Source organism: Hemicordylus capensis, chromosome 2, assembly GCF_027244095.1.
Source record: "Hemicordylus capensis ecotype Gifberg chromosome 2, rHemCap1.1.pri, whole genome shotgun sequence".
Taxonomy (NCBI): Eukaryota; Metazoa; Chordata; class Lepidosauria; order Squamata; family Cordylidae; genus Hemicordylus; species Hemicordylus capensis.
This window is the reverse complement of record NC_069658.1, coordinates 159,501,461-159,528,347: the sequence shown is the minus strand read 5'-3', so window position 1 is coordinate 159,528,347 and position 26,887 is coordinate 159,501,461. Positions and strand designations below refer to the sequence as shown.

The window sequence follows — 26,887 nt, the reverse complement described above, 5'->3', positions numbered from 1 at the left end:
ACCCCACACACGTTTTATATTGATTCAAAATGGCTGTCTGAAACACAAGAAAGATACCATCTCTCTCTCTCTCTTCATGTGCCTTCTCCAATTGGGAGGTTGGCGGCCAGCAAAGTCCATAGATCGTGGTCCCTAGTATCGTAGATGATATCATCTGTGTCCATTTCTAGCCATTCTTTCAGGTCATCCATCCATCTCTTCCTCCTCCTTCCTCTTGGTCGTTTTGCTGCTAACTTTCCTTCTAGCGTTAGTTGTGATATTTGATCTTTTACTCCTCTGAGGATATGTCCACGACACTCCAGTTTACATCTCTTGATTGTCTGTATTATTTGTTTGTGGTTTTGCTTTTGGAAGTACTTCTACTGGTCTGTTAAATCTTGAGTATTCTTCTGAGACACCACATCTCAAAGGTTTCCAGTTTTCTGTGTGCTTCTTTCTTGATGCTCCAGGTTTCGCATCCATACAGGAGAAAAGACCAGATGTAGTATTTCATCATTCTGATTCTGAGTTGCAAATCTAATTTACTCTCGCAGAAGAAGATCTTATGTTCTTGCTTGTCCTGTGTGACTTCAGATTTCTTTTGTTTGGTCATTATCATGATAAAACGTTTTCCCCTAGATAACGGTAATTCCCTACTTGAACTTAATTTTTGTTATTGCATTGTATCTTGAGGGGAATTCTCATTTTACTTATGCACATTGTTTTAGTCTTTTTGGCATTTATTTTAAGGCCTATTTCTTTGCTTTTTGTTGCTATTTCCGTGACTAGGTTTAGATACTATATCAAGTTTCAATTATTTTTTTAGATTGTTTCTTAGCATAACAACAAAATGCCACAAACAAAAAATGGCTAATGTGTGATGAGAGTGTGATGAGGATCTTGGTAGGGCCAATTGGGCATTATCAGCTGCTTCCTTTTTTCTTTGGGTCCTTGCTGCCACCACCTCCTTAATACCATCTTATAGACCCCAGTAAGGAGGATCTAGGTCTCTCAAGGTTTGCTCATTAGAAATCAGAGACCCCCAGCCTTCCTATCCACGCCGATGAAAAGACATAGCAAACATCCCTTTTTATTTTGGGTTTCAGGCAGGGAAACTCTTTGTGCCAAACAAGTATGTGGGAGGATCAACTCCCTTCAGAGTGTTCAAACACAATATGGTCAAACTGCAAAAAAATTGTTTTATTACAAGCTTAGGAATAAGGATCAGGGGTGGAGGAGAAGACCAGGTATATAACAAAGTAAAAACTTGCAAATTAGCTTCTAGTCCTATAGGCCTAATTTTCAGGAACACTTACATGTTACAATCTTTCTCGAAGAACTTAATCGGGGAGGAGTAAACAGGGCTGGCTGCAGTTCGTCAAAGGGAGAGGGAACAATGAAGGAAAGAGAGATGTGACTTCACTAAACCAAGCTGGAGTAGGCAAAACCAAAGCTCTCCTTACAATCTTTAGATGGTGACATCCCTTATTTTCACAGAGCTAGAAACACAGTTGCTGGGATGCAAGGAATCCCATTGGTGGCTTACGTGATGTCCCTAGGGTCTCTGGGTCTCCTGCTTACATTCCCAAACAAAAATGCTGAAAGAGAGTTCAAAACCTATTGAGTCTGGCAAACTAAAGCCAACAGACTGGATGAAAGAAAAACAAAATATATGTGCATGGCATTTGCAGGTGACATTCTATAAGCAAACTGGAGGCAGGAGGAGGAATTGCAGTGCAACTACCAGCACTGGTATTGCACAGAAACTAAAAGGTTGAGGTTGATAGTGCGCATGCCCTATTAGGCACTATTGTAGCTAAGCTCATGCCTGTGTCTGCTTATAAAAGCTCACCAGAATAAAAGGCTTTTTGTATTACTTGTATTCAAACCATTAAAAATTGGTTTCAGGATTCTCATCTCTGCAGAGCTACCAATAGATTTTGGTTAATGAGGATCATAAATATATTTGAATGATATTTGCCTTCATTTGGTTCTGGCAGCTGCGAAGGCAATCTGTGTCATCTGAATGATCAAATGTTTTTCTTGTGCAGATTAAATATGAGCTGTATTAATCATAAGAAGGAAAACGGACTCTAGAGACAGCCTCAGAAGGTAGCACGGTCATGCTTTTGATTTGCTTCTGACCTCTTCTGTACTGAAGATGGTGATTTTGAGAGCATCACAGGTGATGAATTACAGCACAGCAAGGAAAGGAAAGCTTTAACATATGGCCAACTTCTAATTTTCCTCCAAGGAGAAAAGTCCAAAACTGATGCTAAGAATGTGTTTTAAGTCTTGGGATGTGTCATTTGTGAATGCTATTAAATCAACAAAGGGAGCAAAAGAGGGCCATTTATATCAAAGTACCTTCAAATCAATGCAAGGTTTTCATTAATGGATACATTAAATAGCAATAATCCAAGTACCAGTCTTTGGAGGATGCACTGTTTATTTTATTTGGTATATTTTTTCCTGCCCTTGCTCCAGGATACACAGGGTGGCATGGGGGTGATCCCAATTTATTCTCACACCAACCCTGGGAAGTAGATTAAGCTGAAAGATAGTGGAAATGGAGGCTGGGACATCATATTGCATGATTTGGAAACTATGTTTCTTATGAGGCCTAAAATTACATTTGCCATTTTTGCAGCTGCACCACACTGCAGATTTTATTTATACTACTGTGAAGCCAGATATTACCCATCATCTACCTGCACATTTGATTTTTTTTTCCCCATAGGGAAATATTTTGCGTTTATCTCTATTGAGTTGATTTTGTTAGTTTCAACCCTGCTTTCTAGTCTATGAAGGCCATTTTTGAACTCAGTTCCTTTCTTTGGAGGCATTAAATATGTTCTTCAGCTTTGTGTCATCTGCAGATTTGATGAGGATTCCAGGGATGTATGAGCCGCCTCACTTCGAGCCGGGCTCAACATTCAATTGACCCTGGCGATTGAAAAGTAAAGGTAAAATGTAGCATTTCTCCAGGGGCCCCACCTCACATTACTAGGGAATTGCAGGGGAAGTGCTAGAACTCCACCAAAGATTGGCCAGCTGCCACAGGAAAATTCAGTCAACAAGATATAAGATGTAGTCAAGGATGAGAGATTTTATGGTTTAAAAAAAAATATCCTACCACGTTAAGATGTTTTGGCTCAAGTGCCACAAAGCCAGGAAATTGAAATCTAAGGAAGATGCCTTAACAGCTCTGCCACATGATCAGTAATTATCTTGTGCAGTGTCACAAATTATGCCCACTTAGATGTTGCCATCTATGCACCCACAGTTTTTCTTGATCTTTGAAGCCCAAATCAAGATGGAGATGATGGAGTGGCTAGCACTCCGCAAAGATGCCCCACATTATCCTGTACTACCTTATGAAGCATCTGACCATAAAATTTCCATGGTTTGTGAAAAGGGAATTTATCATTAGTGTTGGCAATCCAATACCCTTCCCAATGGTATTGGAAACAGCACCAATGTAGTGTTGATTCTAAGGAGACAATGAATCTATTATGTTAATTCTCCTGGGTGTGCCTTAGAATGTGCGTCCCAGCGTCCAGCTGATTGGCTGGGCAGCGGAGGCGCTTGAATGGCTGAGGTGCACCCAGGAGACCAGAGGTGGTGGCGGGCCCAGCTGTGGAGGCAGGCGGTGGCAAGGCCGTGCCATGCGAAATGGCAGGCCTGGCCATGGCAAGTGCCACTGGCTGGAGCCGGCAGCAGCAAGGCAGTGGAGAGGACAGGCCAAGGCAAAAAGGTGGATAGGCCGTGTCCGGCCCACAGTAAGCCAGAGCTGGTGGACCCAGGCAGGGGCAAGAGAGAGCCGCAGGACCCAGCTGCAGCGGACAGCGGGGCAAGGCAGAGCCGCAGGGCCCAGCTGCGCCTGGCTGATTGGCTGATGATAGGGGTTAGCAGCTGCGAGGAGGCGGAGAGGCCGGGCATGGCAGCACAGCCACAGGACCCGGCAGCAGCAAGGAGAGGCTGGGTTGGGCCAGAACAAGGCCAGGAGAGGCCAGGTAGGGCCAGAGGTGCTGGACCCAGGTCAGGGTGAGGCAGAGCTGCTGAACCCGGCTGTGCCAGAAAAAGAAAGGAAAGGCAAGGGGGGGAAGTAAACAAGGGGGGGACGCTTAATGGAATGGGTGCAAGAGGGAGCCCGTAAGGGGACACGTGACACAGGAGACGGTTGACAGGCACAAGCCTAAACGGAGCAGTTGCTCAACAGTTGGCCACCCACTGTATCTGCCACAGATAGTGGAGACTGAGGGACACTCGATGAAATGCAAGGAGATGAATGGACACATTGACAAAGAAAAAAGGACCATGGTAGAGTAAATAAAAGAGGGCAGAATAAGAGGCGGAGGAGGAAACTGAAGGGCTGGTGGGGACAAAGCTATGGAGAGCCAGACTCTGTGGAGAAACAATCACCAGATTCCCCCTCCCCCCCCAAAAAAAGTACTGAGTGGAAGAACAGAGGGCCAACAGTAGCCACACTCAACACTCAAACAAACAACAACAACAACAAAAACTGAGGGACTACAAGGACCAACACTGGGGCAAGAGGTGGGGAGGAGGAGGAGGATGTACTGTGTGATTCCACAGCAGCTGACCAGCCCAACACAAAATAAAATAAAACCTGGGGGCTTTTAGGGACAACAATGGGGCAAGAAGTGGGGGGATGGAAGGGGAGACACTGGGCCAAGAAGGAGGGGGGAAGGCAAGACAATGGGGCAAGAGGTGGGAGGGGAAGTATTATGTGATTCTACAGCAGCTGACCTGCCCACCTTAAAAAAAAAAGACATAAAAATTTAAAGGGGGAGGGGCTTTCAGGGACAACACTGGGGCAAGAGGTGGGGGGATGAAAGGCAAGACAATGGGGCAAGAGGAGGGTGGGATGGAAGGGGAGACACTGGGGCAAGAGATGGGGGTGGGATGGAAACCAAAACACTGGTCTGTGAGGGACAACAGTTGCCAGTCTGACAACCACCACCACCAAATAAAAATTAGAGGGTCAACAGTAGCCACACTCCCCACAAAAATAAATAATAACTAGCTACTAGCTGACCCTGCACAGAGCATCTTTGGGGCTGGTGGTTCCCCCCTCCCCCTAGCTCACAACAAAACTCCAAAAAGTAAGTAAACTACCACACAGATGCTCTGTGCGGGTTCAGCTAGTTGCATTATTTTTTATATAGTTCTTTAACAGGTAAACAATTGTAAACAATTCTGCCTCATAACAGAGCCATATCATTGTGATATACTATTGTATATTACAAGGTGCTCACAGAACACTGGGAAGTGTAGTCCTTCCCAGAACCTTCCCCATACAACTCTATGGGGAATACACTGAGAAGGACTATACTTCCAGCCATGTGTGCCTTCTAAGATGGCACTAGGGCTTGTCAGGGCTCTGTTTTTGTTTTGTTTTGTTTTGTTTTGTTTTTTAAACCCAGCACTGCATGAAGATGGGAAATGGAGTGCATGTGTGTGTTTCTGTTGTGTGTATATGCATGTGCACATATTTCCATGTGTGTGTATTTTCATGTTTTACTTTTGCATGCATGTATTTGAGTAAGTGTGTTTGTGTTCATGTGTTTGTGCTGCACGTGTGCTTATGTGCTGTGTGCATTTCGTGTGTGTTGCGTGCGTTTATGCTGTGTGCATTTTAGTTTTTCTGTTCACATCCTTATGTGTTTGTGTTTCTGTTTCTGTGCATTTTCAAATTCATCCCATACACCCACAAGCTCGCCACTGCTTCTCCCTCACAATGCTCTAACTACCCTCACCCCATTCTGTTCCCTAAGATTTTACATTCCATAACTAATGGAATATGCATTGTACTTGTAATAGAATCCACTACTCACTCCCCCTGCTTATATTAGAATACTGGCAAATATATTAGCCATAGGCTTTAATGGGGCAGGAAAATCTTAATAACTTTTGAACCAATGCTTAAAAATGCATCAAACCAATCAAGGATTGCCTTCTTAGACATGTCTAAACAGAGAACATCAGTCATTTTCATCAAAGATTGAAATAAATATGATATACCTGTTAAAAACTGGATAAAAAAGGTTCAATATGTCGGCTTTCAGAAGTATTTAACTTGCAGCTCCTGTGGCAATTTTTATCAGATCATTTTGAAAGTAGGCTCATTTGTAGACTTTGTCTACTAGATCATGCATAGCAGGTTTCAAATGATTAGTTCAACAAATGTCATATTTATAAACAAAACAATTTTGTGGCTTATAATGGTAGAAGCATTTTTTCTATTTTTTTTTGCTACTCACCTTAACTAAAGAGGCATTCCTGGGCCCCTTTAATGAGCACCCCTGTTACCATATTTGCTCAAACCCATGCATCCTACATACTCGTCAACCTATGCTTTAAGTCCAAAATGGCGGGGGGGGGGGGTTAAACAGAAAGGCTTTTGAAAATGAAGAAATACAGGTTATTTAGTTAGAAAGCAGAACAACAATGTGAAAATATGTATTTTGGAAAAATATCCTCTTACTTGCTGGGGCCATGGCAACTGCCTAATGATGTTGAACCTTGAAGCTGGCCATGCACAAGACTGTACCTGTTTTCATTTGTAAAATGTTGAACATTATGGCTCCCACTTCAGATGTTGCACAGAACACATGAAATGAAGAAGTATGAGTCAGTCACTTTCACTTTCACTTTGCTGGTGGAGCGAAGCTACAATTGAACAAAGTGGGATAAATGTCCCTGGGCCTCTGAGGAAGCGGGTACCACTGATTAGGCGACAACTCACTTTCCCTCTCTGCCTCCCACTTCAATAGAAGCAGCTTAGGGTCCCTCTTGAATCCTGCCCCTGTTTAAAAGAACAGGGTAAAACCATAATACTCATTTTCTCTGCTTCATCCCCACAACACATATAGAATCAGAGAACATTAGAGCTAGTAGGGACTTTGGGACTTCTAATCCAACTCCCTGTTCAGTGCAGGAGAGATTACTCCTAAATCCTAGGGCAAAATCTGAGACTAAACCCCCCGCCCCCAGGTTTTCCAAATTGGAACCCCAATCAAAAGTCAAATTGCAAGCAAACCTATAGAAAGAAATCTGCATTGTTAATACAAACAACTGCAGTACAAACAATGGCCAGTATATATACCAAATAATTCCTGTGCCAAGTTGCCCCACAGCCCACTCCAATCTTGCTGCACCCCTGCTGTGCTGTATGTAATGTTTGAAGCCATGTTATGCTAAATATAGTTGTGGTCATGTGTCAGCCGTGGCTACTTATAGCCACGGCTGCCAGACTGCAGGAAGCCTGGGGAGGGGGGATCCCCATTATTATGATATACCATTATGGTATTTCCGGGGGCTGGGATAACACATCCTGGAGGAGGAACAGTTGGCTGTGGGGACGGTAAGTCTAACCCACCTTCCCCATAGCCCGCTCTGGAGCTGTTCTCACCAGTCATGAGAAGAGGCTCATAATCTTTTTCATGCAGAAGAATATTGTTCCTAGCACTTATGAATTTAAACATGTATTGTGTAAAGCTGTTCAGCTAGAAGAGGCCCCATTAGAAACAAGACAACATTCCTGCAAGGACTGGAGGCCAGAAAGACACAAAATAAACTGTTCCAGTGCAACCAAAAATGGGGAAATGAGTAGTTTTCCAATTCAATAATTATAATAATAATTAATAAGGCTGCAACATTTAGGATGATTAATCATCTGCAGTAGTTGATTAAAATGTTTTAATCTATTAAAATATTGCCCTCTATTAATTGGGGAGCAGATTTCTACCATTTTAAATTATTTTTATAAAAGTATTTACAAAAACTAGGAGTGACAGGTGCTGTCTTGGAAGGTGCATTTCTCCATTTCTGACATGCAGGAGGGAAGGTCTTCCTCTGTTGTCTAAAGCAAAAGAAAGTCGTGCTTTTTTCTTTAGAACGATTGCTTGTTTGCATGCAAATATATGTAGATCTAATTGATAAAGCCATAGGCTGATCTTTTAACTCATGACTAAGAACTTTTTTTAATCAGGTGATAACATTCAATTTTTGATGCTAATAATTAGACCTGTAAGCATTCAGAAAATTCTGATTTGGATTCAGCCCTATCTGAATTAGACAATATCAGATTATATGGGCTCTGGTAATATTGGATCATGTTCCAAATCCAAATTCTGACTTAAATTTGCATTTCCCCCCATAGTGGTCAATGGAGAAATTGAACAAAATTGCCAAAAATCAAGGGTTAGGCCTTGAAACTTGTCACACATTTGGGGAAGGAGGTCAGGGCTCTCTGTGGTGAATTAGAAAAGAATGGGTTGATCCCCTGATTTTTGTTGAATTTTTGAAATGTTTGTTTGAAATGGCAAAAAATGTTGAAATCTGGCTTCTTTCTAACCAGAACTTTACAAAAACCTCTGAAACTCAAGATCCTGGAGTACCATTCCACCAGCATGTGGAAGAATCTGCCCTTTGCATTCATGAAAAGGTGTAACACCATGCCCCTTTTGCCCCCCATTTATATTTTAGGAAAGGATGGGCATACACATGATTGCAGGACACTCTATAATTTTTTCCCCAAAACTATGGGTCAGTCCCTTTATTTTTACTGAATTTTTGAAAATTTTCTTTTAAAATGGCTAAAAATGGTGAAATCTGGGATGAAACAAGCCATAACTTTACAAAAATTCTAGGCTCTAGTACCAATTGGTGATTTTTAGTGTTCTTTTCCCCATTCCCCTCTATGGGGCGGGGGAAGAATCCTATTCCATTTTGCTAATTCAAAAGTATTTTGGAAATTAATTTCAATATTTCAGATATAATTCCAACTTTACCAATCTGATTTTCAATTTTTTTTACCAGATTCCATTTTATCAATTTTTACCAATTTGGGACAATTTCAAATAAAATCCAGTTTTTCAAATCCGAATTTGCACAGGCCTAGTAATAATGGTTGCTGTTTACATTTATTTCCAGATTCATTTTCTAATAACAAAAACGATGATGTTATAACTACTGTAGGATGTTTCAGTCTAGTCAATATTTTATTTGGAACCTTTGTAATTAGTTAGAACTGTTGACCCACTGGTGACAAGGCAATTTGTTTGCTGAAGCAGCTATAAAATCAAGAATTCTGAGCCTTGCCTGTGTTCATTTGAAACCTAACCCTTGGTCCATTGAAATTTGTGCATCTTGCATTGATTTTAATCGGATTTTGATCAGGTGACACTTGCTTTTTAGATTGCATTGCTGTGTGTTGATTTATATTTAGAAAAATGTTTTTACTTAATAAATTCATAGTATTCAGCAGTAAGTGAAGTACAGACTGATACATCAGTGCAAGAGGTAAAGAAAAGTGCCTGGCCAATACAGTACCATTAATCTATTCTCTTTTTCTCCTTTCTTGCTTTTCTTCTTTCTCTACAATAGAAGTGGAACAAAAAGGTAATTAAATACCTTGCACATGTTTTATATATATATATACATATACCCATTCTATGTAATTATGGGATAAAATATTTAAAGTTTTAATTATTTTGTTGCAGTTCTATCATCACTGACTTTCAATATTTCATCCTTTTGGTTCAATTTAAGTTTTTCTGCTGTTCAGCAATACTAACATGTCACCTCTGCTGGAAAGGTTTTCTGGCTCCATCTTTCTTTTCTAAAGGATTGTTTTTAAAAAATTACTATGTATTCCTTCTACCTCTGCACAATTTATGGAAAAGCATAAAATAATATGCAACACACACTCACACATTGTTCCTTGCTGGTGTCCATGTACACTTTTTGCTTGCAGCATAACTGAACCATCAACCACCAAAGCACCACTATACATACTGTGTGTGTGTGTGTGTGTGTGTGTGTGTGTGTGTGTGTGTGTGTGTGTGTGATTGGTGTCCACAACCAAATTTTTTGTGGGGGGCGGGGGGAATGTAAACTAGTAATTCAGAAGTCTATGCAGCAGTAATTTCAGCCTGATCAGTCTTGGCCGTTATGATTTGTTTAATGCTTGAATTCTTCTGTATTTCAGATATTTTATGAACTGCCCCGAGACTTTGGTTTGGGGCAGTATATAAATAAAATAAAATAAAATAAATAAATAAATAAATAAATAAATAAATAAAGTCTTTCTTCACGGAGCTTTCCCTTTTCCTTATCCTGCTTCCTTCCTTCTTGGCATATTAATTCATTGCTTTCCTTACTTGTGTGGATGCATGCTCTAAGTCTTTCTTTAGCAGTTTCCCAGTTTCCTTTTTATTATTTAAACCACTGGACTATGATCGTTTTGTTTCCCTCCTGTTTGCTTTAAGTGCCTTTTGCGTTGGTAAGAGATTTTTCTTTGCTCTGCAGTAGTATCTATCTATTAAGTATATCATTTCAAAGATAGAACATTTGCCAAGAGACTTTTAATTCAGAGAACAATTTTGCTGAATTTCCTTATCTTCTTTGTAGTATAAAGATCACTCATATCCATTTCAGTTTAATGAAGTCTGAATTTCTTTTGAGTTCTCCCTTTGTTCTTGAGTTATAAACATTCAAGTGTGTGTCAGAGAATCACCAGAACATCCAGTAACCTGCTTTGTTTTTAACTCTTTCCCTCCCTTCAGTTTTTCTTTGCCCTGGACTGCTAAAAGGAGTATATCAAAGTGAACATTTGTTTGAATCTGACCACCAGTCAGGAGCCTGGTGTAAGGATCCATTGCAGGCTTCTGACAAGATTTACTATATGCCATGGACCCCCTACAGAACTGACACCTTAACGGAGTACTCTTCCAAGGATGATTTCATTGCTGGGAGACCAACTACAACTTACAAGCTGCCCCACAGAGTAGATGGCACAGGATTTGTGGTTTATGATGGGGCTTTGTTTTTCAACAAAGAACGGACAAGGAACATTGTCAAATTTGATCTACGGACAAGAATAAAAAGCGGTGAAGCTATCATTGCTAATGCTAACTACCACGACACATCCCCTTACAGATGGGGAGGCAAGTCTGATATAGACCTGGCCGTGGACGAGAATGGTCTTTGGGTAATCTATGCAACTGAGCAGAATAATGGCAGAATAGTAATTAGTCAGCTGAACCCTTATACCTTGAGGATTGAAGGGACGTGGGATACATCTTATGACAAGAGGTCAGCTTCCAATGCATTCATGGTCTGTGGAATTTTATATGTGGTAAAATCTGTGTATGAAGATGATGATAATGAGGCAACGGGAAACAAAATAGACTATATTTACAACACTGAACAAAGCAAGGAAAGTGTGGTGGATGTCCCTTTTCCAAACTCATACCAGTATATTGCTGCTGTGGATTATAACCCAAGGGACAACCTTCTTTATGTATGGAACAACTACCATGTGGTTAAATACTCTTTGGATTTTGGACCAATGGACAGCAGAACAGGTAAGGTTTGTTCTGATTTTGACTTCTCCAGTAGTGTACATTGACCTTACAATCAATTTGGGCAGTAGCTTAAGGACAAACTACATGTGGCATGAAAAATTCATGACTGGATACTCAGATGCCTTTTTCCATCTTAAATGCAGTCTCATAGCGACCCAATTTGAATTGGAGCCACAACACTGGGTGAGGGGATTAACCCTTGCCCCCACATTCCACTTTCTCACCTAAATCCCATCAAAGTTGCTATTTGCAGGACAGGAAAAAAGACAGACCAAACTATGGTTAGAATACTTTCTTAGTAGTTAGAACACATGCCTCAGATTTGGTCCCTGGCATCACTTGTTTAAAAGGATCACAAGCAATGGAGCTAGGGGAGATCCCAGCTTGAGACATCAGAGCAGGGGTGTAGCTATAATTGAGCAAAAGGATTCAAAGAACTCAGCCCCCTCCCAGCTCCTGGGGGTACCCCCATCTTCACCCCTTCCTATTTTCTTCATTACCTGCCTCACTCTAAGGGGCCGCCGCCAGAGAGAGGAGTGGACACAGGGCCCCTCTCCCCTAGCTACGCCTCTGCATCAGAGTTGGCATTACTGCATTAGATAGGGCATTCACATGACTTAGTAACAAGCGGCGCTTAATAGTCTTTAAAAGTGTGTTTCCTGGTCTAGTTCCTAGAGTTTCAGCTATGCTGAACTAAATATTTGTTGACATGCTCTTTGTTGCTGATGATCTGAGCCTCTAGTGTATGTACAAGACTGGCTTGTACCTGCTAACTCTGAGATTAAGAGGAAATGAAACACCACACAGAAATGAATGTAACAGAACCATGACAGCTGCTATTGTTGGGCGGGGGACAGCTTTAGGAAGGGGTGATTTGTAGTGGAGAAACAGAACGGTAGGGATGCTAAATGCTTTGTTTACCTGAAATGGATGTGAATTGAAAAGCTAATATCAGCTGTTTGAGCCCTCCCCACCCCCCACCCCTAGACTTTGTATTTTTAATTTTTTTAGAAATGTACAAAAGAGAACAAATTGCAGAAAACAACAGCTTTGAGTCTTGTGCACCTCTTTCAAGGCCCAGGCGTGAGCTCCGTTCTGTCCCACCAGCCTTCCCTCCTCCTCGTCTTTCCCAAACTCACCTGGGCATTGAGAGGCCTCGCAGCAGCATAGCTCTTGTGTTGAGTTAAAGAATGTTAATTTTCAGATTGGAATTATACTTTTGGAAAAGCCGTATTGTTTCAGCCAGAGTATTCTGTTAAAACCTTATGGGTCTCGTGGGCTTCTTTCTCAGATTTTCTAACTGGTCATAACGGGGAAATTTGGAGCATCTGAACTTCTGTTGAAATGCAGAGTGAACAGATGCAATGCTCCTGTATCTGTACTTTTATTATTAAGGTACAAAAGGGAATAACAGCAAGTATTACTTCCTTGTTTTTTATCTTTGCAACAAGCTGTCCCCTCCAAAATCCCCCTTCTTTTCAAAGGCAGAGAACCATCACGCTTCTTTTTCAATTAGACATTTAAATTTGCGGTCATGATGGATGGATTTTGCCTGTATATGTAACCCTTTAAGGAGCACTGTCTAACTAACAAAAAACAAATCAAAATCCTTATTCCACGCTGTGACTTTCCAATGAGCACGTAATAGGACAGCTGGAGATCAGAAGCTGAATACTTCCGAGTCTTTTGGAACCATTGTTACCAGGTCACATATTGCAGAAAGTTGTTAGAGGTAAAAAGTGTTTAACTGGGACTGGGAGCAGAAAGTAGACTAGAAGTTAGGGGTGTGCGAGCTGGCCGTGAGACTGGCTCGGTTCGAAACTGGACCAGATTCTAACTGCCTTGGGCTCGGGCTCAGCTGAACTAGGTCCCAAAGGTGCTGGTCTGAGTTCAAAGCAGTCTGCCCCGCCCCCCCAGTTCAAAGAAATGGCTCGCGGGCCGGCTCAGGGGGTATTCTTGTGAATGAGAATCCAGTGAGAATTTCCTAGTAATGCAGGGCGGGGGCAAGGCTCCTTTTTACCATTAGAACTTAGGTGCTCGGGATGGCGGAGGTGGTGGCAGGGACCCCTCCAACCAACCACCCCCACTAGCCTCCCAAATGTCAGGGCAGGGCTGGCTGGCTGCAGCCCAATTTGGGCCTCTGAGCACGTGCACAGGCCATTTGCTTCACCAAGTGATTTCTGTGTGTCTAGTGGTGTTTCCTTGGTTGCCATAAAGAACAAGAAGTTGCGGGTGGGCATTGGCAGCTTGTATCATGGCATACTAACAGATTTCATCTGCAAAAATGCAGCGTGTTTTTGGAGAGGACATGAACATGTTTTATGTCCCTTGCCCCTTATTTGATTTAGGTCCCATTTGAATGTATACAATGATACGGTGTTCTGTAGATTGGTTGGGAAAGAAATAGTAAGGACTATGGACTCTCTTCCATTAGCAGGTTTTATAGAGATTTCTCGTACATGCTTGGGAGGAATCAAAGATATGAACCAGCTCTCTGCAATCCCTGCAGCTGCTGATACACTTCTTGTGGAGGTGTGAACAATTGAGGTCAAACTGGACAACTTTACAGGGCTGGAAGTTTCTCTAGAATCCAATGCAATTTAGTTCAGGTGCACAGCTGGATGATGTGAGAATGCACAACTACTGCAAGGTATTGATGGCATATTCTCTTAGCAGCCTATTTGTAGGACACTGTGGGTAATGTCACAGTGCATTAAGCAGAACTTCATCAGTTGTATCTGTAGGACGTTATTGTGGATGGATTGTGGAGCTGTTGAATTTCTCCCTAATCACTTCCTAGGAATGCCATTGATGAATGTATGCCTGATGCATCTCCACAGGGCACAGTGCTTCCCCAAAATGCCACCTATAAAGTAAATGCTTTATAGGTAGCATTTTGCGGGAAGCACTGTGCCTTTTGGAGAAGGATCAGGCAGAAATTAATCAAGAGCATCTCTAGGAAGTGGTTGTGGAAACTGTACCGGTTGGATTCTTATTTGGATGCATCCCTCCCTAGCCCACTGTCCAGTTGAAAGACCACTTGTGGGTGCATGGTACAAAGCCATAACTGCTTATATGGTATAGAAGTTAAGGTAATTACCTTCACTGGAACTGTCATGCTTTTTAGAGAAAATTGTAAACATCTAAATTTTTTTAGTGAGAATTGTATTGACCTTACCTCTCAACTTAATTTGAAAGTTTTTTAAATATTTGAATTTAATGCCTTTTTTGCACAGGCACTAAATTGCATCAGCAGCACTCTGTGAGTATGTGCATTAACATTTTACCTCTAAAATTTAACAGCGGTCTAAGATGTTTAAGCTTCATCACCTATATTACCTTGTTAAACATGCAATGGTTTGTGCTCTGCAGCTGAACACAAGTTCAGCAAGAGGTTTATTAGACCTAAGCAATAACTAAAGAATGTGGGCCAATTCTATTCACCCATTTAAAAGTGGAGAAAATCTTTTAGTGAAACTGATGGAACATCAAGTGTGGTTAGTTAAATGAAACCGTCCTGTTCGGGGCAGCATACCTCTCAGTAACTCATGCTGGGGATGGATATGCAGTAGAACAAATATTAAAATAACCCTGCAATGTATTCCAAAGGAGTCTTTACTGTAATTTAAATAATTGCCAAGAGACTCAGAGGGAGGGGGAAGAGTAGTCTACAGTACCAGGATTAGTATAATATTTTTTACAATGTGCCTGCGATTGATTGATTAAGTCAGGGGCGTAGCAAGGTTGGAGTGGGCCCAGAGACAAGGTTTTAAAATGCCTGCCCCCTACTCACTGAAGCTCAGCTCATGAAGTAAAGAAGTCTTAAATGAGGCTGAATAGTGGTAACAAAAAGCATAATGAAATTTTGCGGACGATGCAAGTCATTTAATTTCTCTTTACTAGAGAAAGACATGCCGCTCTGGTAGCTCCAGGTCTTAACACTCACATCAGTTTCGGAGGATGAAGACAACTGAAGGAAGCCCGGGCGGGTGCGCGGCTGGGGGAGTCAGTCATGTGACTTGCCTCTGGGGGCCCCCCAAGGCAGTGGGCCCCCAGACAACTGTCTCCCCTTGCCCTATTATAGTTATGCCCTTGGATTAAGTGCCATCAAGTCAGTGTCTACTCTTAGTGACCACATAGATAGATTCTCTCCAGGATGATCTTTCTTCAACTTCAACAGGGAAGAGAGCTTTCTTCGACCGGGAAGAGAGCTGGTCTTGTGGTAGCAAGCATGACTTGTCCCCTTAAGCTAAGCAGGGTCTGCCCTGGTTGCATACGAAAAGGAGACTAGAAGTGTGAGCGCTGTAAGATATTCCCCTCGGGATGGAGCCGCTCTGGGAAGAGCATCTAGGCTTCAAGTTCCTTCCCTGGCATCTCCAAGATAGGGCTGAGAGAGATTCCTGCCTGCAACCTTGGAGAAGCCACTGCCAGTCTGTGAAGACAATACTGAGCGAGATGGACCAATAGTCTGACTCAGTATATGGCAGCTTCCTATGTTCTTATGTTCCAACTTGGCCTTTAAGTTTTCTCAGTGGTGCATTCATTGTTGTCGTAATTGAGTCCATACACTTTGCTGCTGGTCACCCTCTTCTTTTCTTTCCTTCAACTTTTCCCAGCATTATGGATTTCTCAAGGGAGGTGCATTTTCGCATAATATGTCTGAAGTATGATAGTTTGAGCCTGGTCATTTGTGCCTTGAGTGAAAATTCTGGATTGATTTGTTCTATTATCTATTTGTTTGTTTTCCTGGCTGTCCGTGGTATCCTCAAATGTCTTCTCCAGCACCAGAGTTCAAAAGCATCAATACCTTTTCTATCTTGCTTCTTCAAAGTCCAGCTTTTGCATCCATAGAGTGTCGCTGGGAAAACCATTGTCCGAATGATTCTAATCTTTGTAGGTATAGACATGTCACAGCATCTAAGGCCTTCATTGCAACCCTACCAAGTGCTAGTCTGCAGCATATTTCTTGATCCCATTTTTTTCATTTTTTTCACTGTGCTCCTTGACTTCCATTACTAGAGCTTGCAGATCATCCAAATTCTCAGCTATCAGAGTGGTGTCGTCAGCGTTGTACAGGTTATTGGTGTTTCTTCCTCCAACTTTAAAACCATGCTTATCTTCTTCCAATCCAGCTTCTCTCAGTATATGTTCAGCATATAAGTTCTGCAATACTGTTTGTTAAAGAATCAACATATATTCCTTCCCACAGGAGGATAATAGTTTAGCAGTTCGGAAGATTTTTAAAAAATGGTTCAGAGGAGTAGCACCAGGTGAATTACAGATAACTATCAACTATCAGTACCTATGGGTAATAGCAACTGAATAACTATAGGATTCTCCTGTGTGAGATTGCTTGATTTATGCTTTTCATATTGGTTGCATTGATATCACCCCTTTTTGCCAAGGTGGCACCCAAGGCAGTTTACAATTATTATATTATAATTTTTGTTTACACAGTCAGACAGGTGTTATTGACTGGTTTGTTTTTTCCAGACTATTATTATTATTATTTTTAAAAAGAGTTCCTGGGATAATCTGCTCTGGCCAGAGATATGATGACCTGTGCTCCTAAGGCCTGTGTAACCCCTTCAATTAAAATGAAGTTACTTGTATATCTTCAGAAATAAACAAATTAAACTAGTGGATTCAGTTACAGTGGGCCAGTTCAGATGATAGTTTTAAACATGTGATTCGTATATCTGTGGTTTTTCATATCCACTTGGAAAACCGATTCAGATGAACAGATCCATGTGGGAAGTGTGTATGCTTCCAATCAAATGTTTATAATGAATGGTTATCCATTCCAATGATCACTTAGACACGGGCAGAGGAATCTAATTATGCGTTGAACCTTATGATTCTCAGCAATTGCTGCAGCAATAAATGAAAAAACCACAATAAGCAGGTAATATGTATTCACTTCAGATTAGGTACTTACATTTTCCCCTTTCTTTTATAAACACAAATAGAACAACATTCAGTGAAAAAGAAAAAATAGCAACTGCTCTAAGACAAAACTAAAGATTGTCCTTCCAGAAATATCCCATAAATCTCAGTTCTCCTGCTTGATTCAGATCCCTTCAAGTTCAGAATAGTGTTGAAATCAGATCTTTGCTGCTCTTTCATAAAAATAGTTAGGCTTATCAATAGGCGTTAACCCAGGCTGCTCTCCTCCAGAGGAAATCCTTCTGTCTCATGCCCTCTGAATCATCTCAGAATTGTACCTTTTTACCATACATGTGTAAGAGATTTTAGACACTCCAAGACTCCCTACAGTCAGGAATAAATGGGGATTCCAAAATTCTCACATTAACAGAGACTATGGATTCTTTTGATGGTCTTGGTTACCAAGACTCCCAATACCCAAGAAGAAACGAGGAGAATGAAGAGGTGATATTTAATTTAAAAGAATTTATTCCTCACCAAAGTTCTCAGTAACAGCAAAAATGCTTCTCTCTCTCTTAGAGAAAGAGAGCGCTCCACGGCACTGTGGTATCGTTACGTTTAGGGGAGATTCTGACTTAGAGGCGTTCAGTCTTAATCCCACACATGATAACTTGTATTATATGACCACAAGGAGACAAGCCCCTAAGTTCTTGGGTTTCCAGCTCTTGAGGAGTGAGGGTTTGATGAGCCTCCCCATCCTCCTCCTCCTCCTCCTCCCCTCAAGACATTCTGATCTTAGGCAGGCCCTAGGAAGGCAGGAAGGGAGGCAGGAAGGGCTGCCTGGACTGTTCTCTCAGGCCAGAGCTGGCTCCTCTGGAAGTTAATAATGTGAACTCCTCAGACCTCTGTACACTTCTTCCTTCCCTCAGGAAGAACACAAGTCTCAGGGAGTTTCTGGGAAGGTGGGGAAAGGCTGCCACAACTGTTTGCTCGCACTACAGCAGGTCCATTTAGAAACTGATAATATGAGCTCCTCTGGCCAGATTTCCCCCTTTTCCTTAAGCAGGCTTCAGAAGGTGGGGGAAGGGCACCTTCAACATATTTTTTCAGACCAGAGATGGCCTTTCAGGAGCTAACATTACGAGCAACTCTGGACTATGCTCTCTACTTCTTTTAATAAAGTTATGGCGTATTTTAATGACACTTATTGGTATCTGTCTCTTTCTTTCTCTACTTAGAAATAGAGATGTGCAGAACCAGTCCGGCGGTCTGCGGTCCGACGGTTCGGTCTAGGGGTTCATGGGTTCGTGATCGAACCAAACACACACACCCCGGTTCCATCCAGACCGGAACCGAACCGCCAGTCTGGTCCGACAGGTCCGCGAATTTTTTTTAAAAAGAAAAATAATTCCCTGTAGCCCCTTTGGGGAGCTTGCTGTAGCTGTGGGGGGGGGGGTTTCCACGAGGGTTCCATCTCGCCCCCACCGGCCTCCCTCATCACCACCACAGTCAGGTAAATGTAGTCTTTTTGGCCCTTTCGGGCCTTCGTAAAGGTGAGCAGCGGCCATTTTGACTGCTGCTGCGCATGCACAAATGCCCTCTGTGAGGCCTGGCATGGCCTACAACCTTGCAGAGGGCATTTGCACATGCATGGTGGCAGCCAAAACACTAGCTAGGGATGTGCACAAACCTGTTTGGAGGCCCTTTTGTGGAAGACAGGTTCAAACAGCCAGTGATTGGGCTGGTTTGAAGGCGGGAGGACACAGGGTAGGGTGTACTTTCACACACCCCTGGCCACGTTTCCCTCACTTAAAAACTCTCTTAAAAACTGGGCCAGTGGAGCAGCACCATACCTCCCTGCCACCCTGTTCACTCCTTGGTCCAGAAGTGAATAAAAGTACCCTGAAATGTGCACACACATGGGGTACTTCTGGTCACTTCCGGGCCAAGGGGGGAATGGGATGTCAGGTAGGTATGCTGCCACACACACACACACCCCGGACCGGTGACCTTAAAGATGCCCCCCACCCTCTTTCAAACCGGCCCCCGGCAGTTCCGTGCACATCCCTACAGCTGGGGTAGCACAGGGGTGGGGTAGTATAGCCCACCTTGGCTTTTTCTCTCTCCCCCCCCCAACCCCAGTGGAGAGAGATGGCATGATGATGAACAATTTAATTCTTTACTGCCTTGCAGTCAGCACAGCAGTAACTTAGTTTTGTGGAAGTAAGCCAAGAGCCTCTACATTAGTAAAGTCGAGATAACATGCTGCCCCTGGCCATGTCCTGCACCTGTGAACACCATGGCAGTGAGAGGATATTTTGAGGAAAGTAAGCTACTGCTGTGCTGACTGCAAGGCACCAAAGAACCAAGTTGCTTGTCAGCATCTCCCCTCTCTTCTGAAGCATCATGTATGGGCAGCGGAGGGCGTCTTCTCGGTGGACTTTCTCTCCTTCCCTGTCAGTAGACAAGGAGAGAGTGATGAAGAGGAGCAATTTAATTCTTTAGTACCTGGAAGATATAATCCAAATTTTGCAATTCCCTTTATAGAGTCTACACACACACACACACACACACACACACACACACACACACACACTTTTATTTCATCTCTTCTTTGAAGAGTGTTAATCAGAATCTAACAAGTATTTTATGGATGTAAAGATGAGAAATGGTTTTTAAAAAAAATTAAAACCCTATGGTTACAATGGAGGCCGAAGAAAAAGAAACAACTCTGTAAATGAGCAGAAGTATGCTGACTTTTAAAAGTGTTATTCAAGACTGGTTTTTACTCTTTACTACTGATCTTTTAAATACTTCTTCGTAAATATAACCAACATTTCTACTTTCAGTAGTTAATACTATTTATGCAAGCAATACTAGCTGAATAGGACAGTACAGTTTATATAGCAAGAGATAGAAGAAAATGATTCCCTGTCCCAGAGGGCTTAGAATCTTAAACACACACACACACACACACACCCAATGGAGGGATGAAATGCTGGGCTAAATAGGAACAATTGCTCTTCCCTGGCTATATGTACATAAGAGAGCTGCCATTTTAAAAGGTTGTCAGGGATCACAGCTCTTGTTGGCTGAGGCCTTTTATACTTCACGCTGAGAGGATGATGCTTGCTCAAGCCACCTAATGAGTTCAGGGCTAAGGTGATGTTTTAGCCAGAGATAGTCCTTACCATTTGTCTGCAGTAAAGATTTGAGGGGTGGGGAGGGAGGAGAGGGGGGGTCTTCACTCCTTGTCCCAGGGTCACGTCCAGTCTTGCTACTTTCCTGGATCACATTATATCGCCTTGCCTTGTGCTGTTCATTTCATAGGCACCCAAGGATCACATTATAGTGGATTAATTGCAGACATTATTTTCCAGTGCATGGATTTATTATACCCCTGAAGAGCTATTTTCGGGATATTGCTAATCCAGTAGGAGTGAGCATGTGAGACTGAGACATTTCATTTCTGAAAGTCATTATAACGAATCTGAGCTAAAATGATGAAGGCCCCTGCTCTAGGTGGTGATGACTGGGAAACTGCTGGAAGCAACAACACATGTCAATGGGGAGCTAGATTAATTGCTTTCCAGGTGCCTCACAAGACGAAGCGACTGCTTTTGATTATAACACAAATATTATTTGAAATGGGCAAGTTACTCTGAATGTTACCATAATCTATGTATCATTAACTTTCCCTGTATGGAAAAGACTTTAACAGCTGTGTAAATTGTTATGGAAAACAGGTGAATGATAACTATGCATGTTTAATGCAAATACATTTCTGCATGCCAAAGAAATGTATTTGCCTTTCCTCTCTAGTCTTTTGAGGAAATGATGGATTCAACGAAATGAGAAACTGACAGTGATACTGAGCCTTAGACACCTTGCCTGCAGATGAAAATGATTGCTTTATTGCAATGTTTTCCATTTGCCAATTATCCAGATGCAACTATCCCCCCCCACACACACACACACACTATAATGCTGTTACTGGACTGTCAATAATCAATCCTGTAGCAAACAAATTTATATTATTAAATGTAAAAATGTAACCGGTTAACTGTAAAGCAAATAATTGTGACGACACTGCTGTAAAATATGTCTTGTCATTTATCTAATGTGACAAACATGTCAGAGCAGGAATTTTTAAATGTTCTTTTGTGTAAAGTACACTTACATATGAGTTACATATGATGTAGCTCTGTTTGATTTAGCAGCTAAGAAGGTTCATGATTCTTATTTGAAATAATGTGTTACCAGTTATTCTGGAGTATCCTGAACAGATACTTGGCCAAATGATGTTTTAGGGTAATTGACCAGGTGAATTTATTTTGGTACTGAATTTAGACTCATAGGTCATTTGTATTGCTATAGGCAAAATTACTACTATAAAATATGTGGTGTTCTGTTTTTAAATGATCAGGATGCACCTTTAATCCCAATTTGGAACATTGGATTCACATGTTAGCAGAGGCGGATTAACATAGTAGCAAATGTAGCATTTGCTACGGGCCCCGCGTTCTTGAGGGCCCCACATGCCCAGCTTCCAACTGGGAATTAAAGTTAAAACTTTACCTGCTTTATTTGGTCCATGTTAGACAAAATATCCCTTTTCTGCTAAATGTGCCTTTTAAGAGAAGGCCCAGCACAACATCTGTCCAGTGGCTGTTGCTGGTGCCTACCACATTATTCTTTTTAGAGTGTGAGCCCTTTGGAGACAGAGAAGCGTCTATCCTCTCTTTATTTTTCTATGTAAACCACTTTGAGAATTTTGATTGAAAAATGGTATATAAATGTTCACTGTTGTAGTAAGTGTGAGTTTGTGGCTTGGTCTCCCATACTCCAAAATATAGCAAATGAAAAAATTGAATTACCTTACTATGCAAGTAAATAATTTACGTTTTAATATTTATGTGCATTTTTTTTTAAAAAGGGCCCCTTTATAACATATGCTACAGGCCCCGCACTGGCTTAATCCGGCCCTGCATGTTAGTGCTTTAATATATGCATAAACGCTAGGAATGAGGCCATAGATGAGTGGTAAAGCTCATGCTTTGTATGCAAAAGGTCTCCCAGGTTGAGTCACTAGCATCTCTAGATAGAGCTGAGAAAGACGCCTGATCTGTGACCGCCAGTCAGTGACAATACTGAGCTAGACAGATCAGCAGATCGTTTCATTTATTCATGTCTTTATTTCCTTTCTCTCTCTTGCTACATTTTTCTTTTCCTGTCTTTCTCCCTTCTCTCTCTCTCTCTGTATCTCTTCCCCTTTGTTTTTTAATTCTTCTCTCTTTCACCACTAAAAAAAACCCCAAACCTTTTTAATTTTAGCCTATAACTTTAAAAATGTAACAGTGCTGCTGGTGCAACTCTTCTTAGGTTCAGATGTGACCAAGTTGTGGGTCCCAACACACTAATTGAAGACCAGTGTACAGGGACATTGCCAGGTTCTTATTAGGATCAGATTCCTGGCTCACGGTATTTGCTTTATTTTCAGATTTGCCTCCCCTCTGCAATTACTTCTTGCAATGGCTTTGCTGCCATGTGAATTATCTTTTTTAAAAAAACAAAAAAACTGTGCATTAGTATTTCACCCTTTCACAGTTGCTGCTGTTCAGTTTTTTCAAACAGAGGTTTTGGGGTTTTTTTAAAAAAGGAATTAGCAGTATGGGGGGGGTGTCTATTTTGTTTTCTTAGCCTGCCATCACTTCGCCCTCCATGGAGCCCAGCAGCTGTGTTGCCACAAGCCTGAGGGCCACATGCTTCAAATGAGCTTCCCCCAGCATATCCACCTCCCCTAACAGGGAGAGACAAATAATGGAAGAGCAAATGGGGAGAAGCCACTCTGTTCTGCCCCCTCTTTCTGTTGCCAGTACGGAGGGGTGGGGAGAGGAAGCTCAATGATAGAGGAGGCAGTGATGGGGAGAACTTTTTGTGTAGTGATACCATGGCCCACTTCATCATATCTGCACTGCTCCTTCAAGGAGACATTATACATAATAAAATCAACAAATGTAATCTAATTTGCCAATATGAATATCGTTCTCTTGTTTTTATCCATAGGGCAGGCACACCATGGTCAAGTTTCCTACCTTGTTCCTCCAATTCATCTGGACTCTGATCTGGAGAGGCAATTGTTTAAAGGTGAGTTGGCAACATAATTACTCATTCTGTGCTGCAAGTATTCATGCAGCTACTAAATTGGAGTTTAAACAATGCCTCGGTAGTATATTTGTACAAAAAGGTGTGTGTGTGTGTGTGTGTGTGTGTGTGTGTGTGTGTGTGTGTGTATTTCTAATGTTAAATCAGCACCTCAGTGTGCATGGATTAAATTCACTTGCGCTGTGCAAAATGTGCTGTTAGACTTGGCCTCAGTTTGCTTTGAAGAGAGCTATAAATTCATTGATTGATAAGTGTTGAGATTTCAGCAAATGCCCTCTACAGTTGCAATCAAATTTGGAGATAATGAGACAACACACAAGATGTACTTGAAAAGGGCCAAAACTATTATTAAATATTTACAAGAAGGGTCAGCAAGGGGATTATTGCTTTATTCCCCACCCCCCGCCTGTTGTGCTCTATCTAATTCTGAATGGATGAGTACCAAATGCCTGGGGGAACTAAATGCCTGTGGGGAGTGAGGGAGTACCAGTGCCCAGGGGCAACACAAACAACTTTTACATAGTACTAGTAGGTGAGGCCTGTCATTGACTGGGCAAAGTCATTTTGGTTCAAGAAATTAAATATTTGTAATAGAATTTTTCTTAATGTATTTGCAAAATGGAGGTAAATGTACCATTTGACATTTGTAGGATTTCAACTTCAAACATTATTCATTTAATTGAATAATGACCATATATGGTAAATTTGAATCATAGTCAATTTAAATCTGAAAAAAGATGTTTTCCTTCTCTTGGGCATTACGTTGTTTTTGAATTCTTGACCAGATTATGTAGTGTTAAATCTGATGAGAATGATAACAGGTAAAATATGATTATTTTATTCAAAATTTATTCTTTTTAAAAAAGTATTTAAACCTTTCACCCAGCAACTTCCAGTGTAAAAAGTAGTGCATTCAGCTAATTTCAGTGGCAGGATTGTCCATGCAAATTTGGAATGTATAGCTAATCAGGAAGCATGATATTCAGAATTACTTCCTTAAAATACCCCCCCAAAATATTTACATTCCCGCCCCCCCCCCCCCAGCATATTATGGTGTAAAAAGTGGTGCATTCATCTATTTTCAGAGGCAGGGTTGTGTGTGCAAAATTTGGTATCTCTAGGTCATCAAGAAGTATAACTTTATATTGTGTAAACAAATTGTTCAAAATATATACTGTAGTAGAAGTATCTTCAGAATTTTTGTTTAATGTTTTTAGAAGGTATCTTGTCTTACTTTGTTGTTGTGGCTAATGGCAGGTGAGGTTGCTCCCTCCGCCATTCTTCTAGCATTCACAATCCTCCAACCTTTTAGTTTAGTATGTGCCATACCTGCTGACAAGCTTTAGATATTCTTCTGTGGCTACATCATGAGGACATGTCATATCCTCCATGATGACCATGGGCTTGTCTCAACTGATTTCTGGTCCCACAGATGTGGCAGGCCATTGACTCAACTTGGTCTTTGGGTCAGTGATGGATATTGGTGCTCTGTGGATAGTCCAAGAGGCCTTAATACCATTGTCATGAACAGATCACTATCTGGTGAAGACTAGACCCAATACACCTCTGCAGGGTGGGGGGCCAGTTAGAATGGTCCGCTCTCAGAGACTTATGGATCTTAATGGATTCTTGATGGCTCTGGGGGACTTTCCTGCTGATAGAGTGGACGATCCTGTTGATGCCCTGGTCTGGTCTCCCTCTGATATGAGGAGATGGGTCGGGCTGTTGACACAGTTGCGCCTATGTGTCTTCCCCTGACCCGCCTCCAAGCGGCTCCCTGGTATATGGGTAAGTTGTGGACAATGAAGCAGGCTGGTACGTGGCTTGAGCGTCGTTGGTGGAAAACTCAGAATGAATGTGACCAAACACAGGCTAGAGCCCATATTAGGGCCTATTCTATGGCGGTGATGGTGGCGAAGAAATCCTACTTTTCCGCCACCATCGTGTCTGCTCAGTGTAGTCCAGGGGAGCTTTTTTGAGTGGTTCGAGCCTCCTATGTGACGGCTCAAAGGCCATCAAACAGAACCCTTGGCAGCCCAGTGTGACCAATTTGCATTATATTTTGTGGATAAAATCTCTCATATCCACTCTGACTTGTATGCTAAGATTTTTGTGGCACCAGAACTGGATGTTGCCAATGCAACATCTGGTCTTGTTATACTGGATGTTTTTCAAACTGTTTTGCCTAAGGAGATGGACAGGCTGCTTGGAAGGCTGAGGCCTACCACATGTGTGCTTGACCGTTGCTCTTCATGGTTGGTGAAGGCTGCTAGGGAGGGACAGGATCCATAGGTGGTGGGGGTGGTGCCATAACTAATTAAATATTTACAAGAAGGGTCAACAAGGGGATTATTGCTTTATCCCCCCTCCACCATCGTACTCTATCTGATCCTGAATGGATGCGTACCAAATGCCTGGGGGAACTAAATGCCTGTGGGGAGTGAAGGAGTACCAGTGCCTAGAGGTCGTCTCTCCAGGTTAGCATGGCTATATGGTGGCTCCACTCCTCCTTGGAGGGTTGTGTTCAGAAGGTGGTGCTGGGGGATGCCTGCTCTACCACTTGGCCTTTGGCCTATGGGTTACCACAGGGATCTATTCTGTCCCCTATGCTGTCTAATATTTACATGAAACCTCTGGGAGAGGTCATCCATCAGTATACACTGCGGTGCCATCAGTATGCTGATGACACCCAGCTCTACCTATCTTTTAAATCAGCAGACTCCAGGGAGTCAATGGATGCTCTGAACTGGGGCTTAGATGCTGTTCAGGACTAGATGGGGGCAAACAAGCTGAAACTTAATCCAGATAAGATGGAAGTGCTCTTAGCTGGTAAAACTGATCATCCAAGCAGCGAAGTAAATTTGGTATTGGATGGGGTCACACTCCCTCTGAAAGATGTCTTTCTTCTGGGTGTTTCTGGACCCAACGCTGTCCTTGGAAGCATCGTTGGCCATGGGGTGCAGAGGTACATTTTACCAGCTACGACTGGTACACCAGCTGCCACCCTACTTAGAGAAGTTGGACCTGACCTTGGTCACTCATGCTTTGGTAATGTCCAGATTAGACCACTGCAATGTGCTCTATGTGGTGCTGCCCTTGAAGATGGTTCAGAAGCTTCTGTTGGTCCAGAATACTCCTACAAGGATGCTCATGGGCTCTATATGACTTGGGCCAAGGTACCTGCCAGACTGCATTCGCCCATATGAACCTGCCAGGGCCCTCCACTTGGCATCTCAGGCCCTGTTCATGGCCCTGCCACTAACAGAGATCCAGTTGGGAGGGACTAGAGACAGAGCCTTCTCAGGGGTAACCCCTCAACTTTGGAACATCCTCCCTAAGAGCTTTGTCATGCTCCCTCCCTCAGTGGTTTAAAAAGAAAACCAATTGAAAACACATCTTTTAAAAGTGTATTTTTAATATTTTATCTGCTGCTTATATCAGATAGGTTCTTTAGTTTGTAT

At 42.1% G+C, this 26,887-nt stretch overlaps 1 protein-coding gene across 6 annotated transcripts in view; it reads left to right on the top strand.

The window, feature by feature from the left end:
- Positions 1–26,887, top strand: part of ADGRL3 (adhesion G protein-coupled receptor L3) — a 753,570-nt gene that overhangs the window by 477,933 nt on the left and 248,750 nt on the right. For 5 of the 6 annotated variants that reach the window (XM_053298072.1, XM_053298069.1, XM_053298071.1 and 2 more), the window contains exons 6-7: positions 10,575–11,375; positions 23,328–23,408. In XM_053298072.1, coding sequence (XP_053154047.1) covers positions 10,575–11,375; positions 23,328–23,408 — 882 coding nt within the window. Of the gene's footprint in view, positions 1–9,393; positions 9,409–10,574; positions 11,376–23,327; positions 23,409–26,887 lie in introns of all 6 variants that reach the window. The other variant, XM_053298068.1, reaches the window with a different exon arrangement.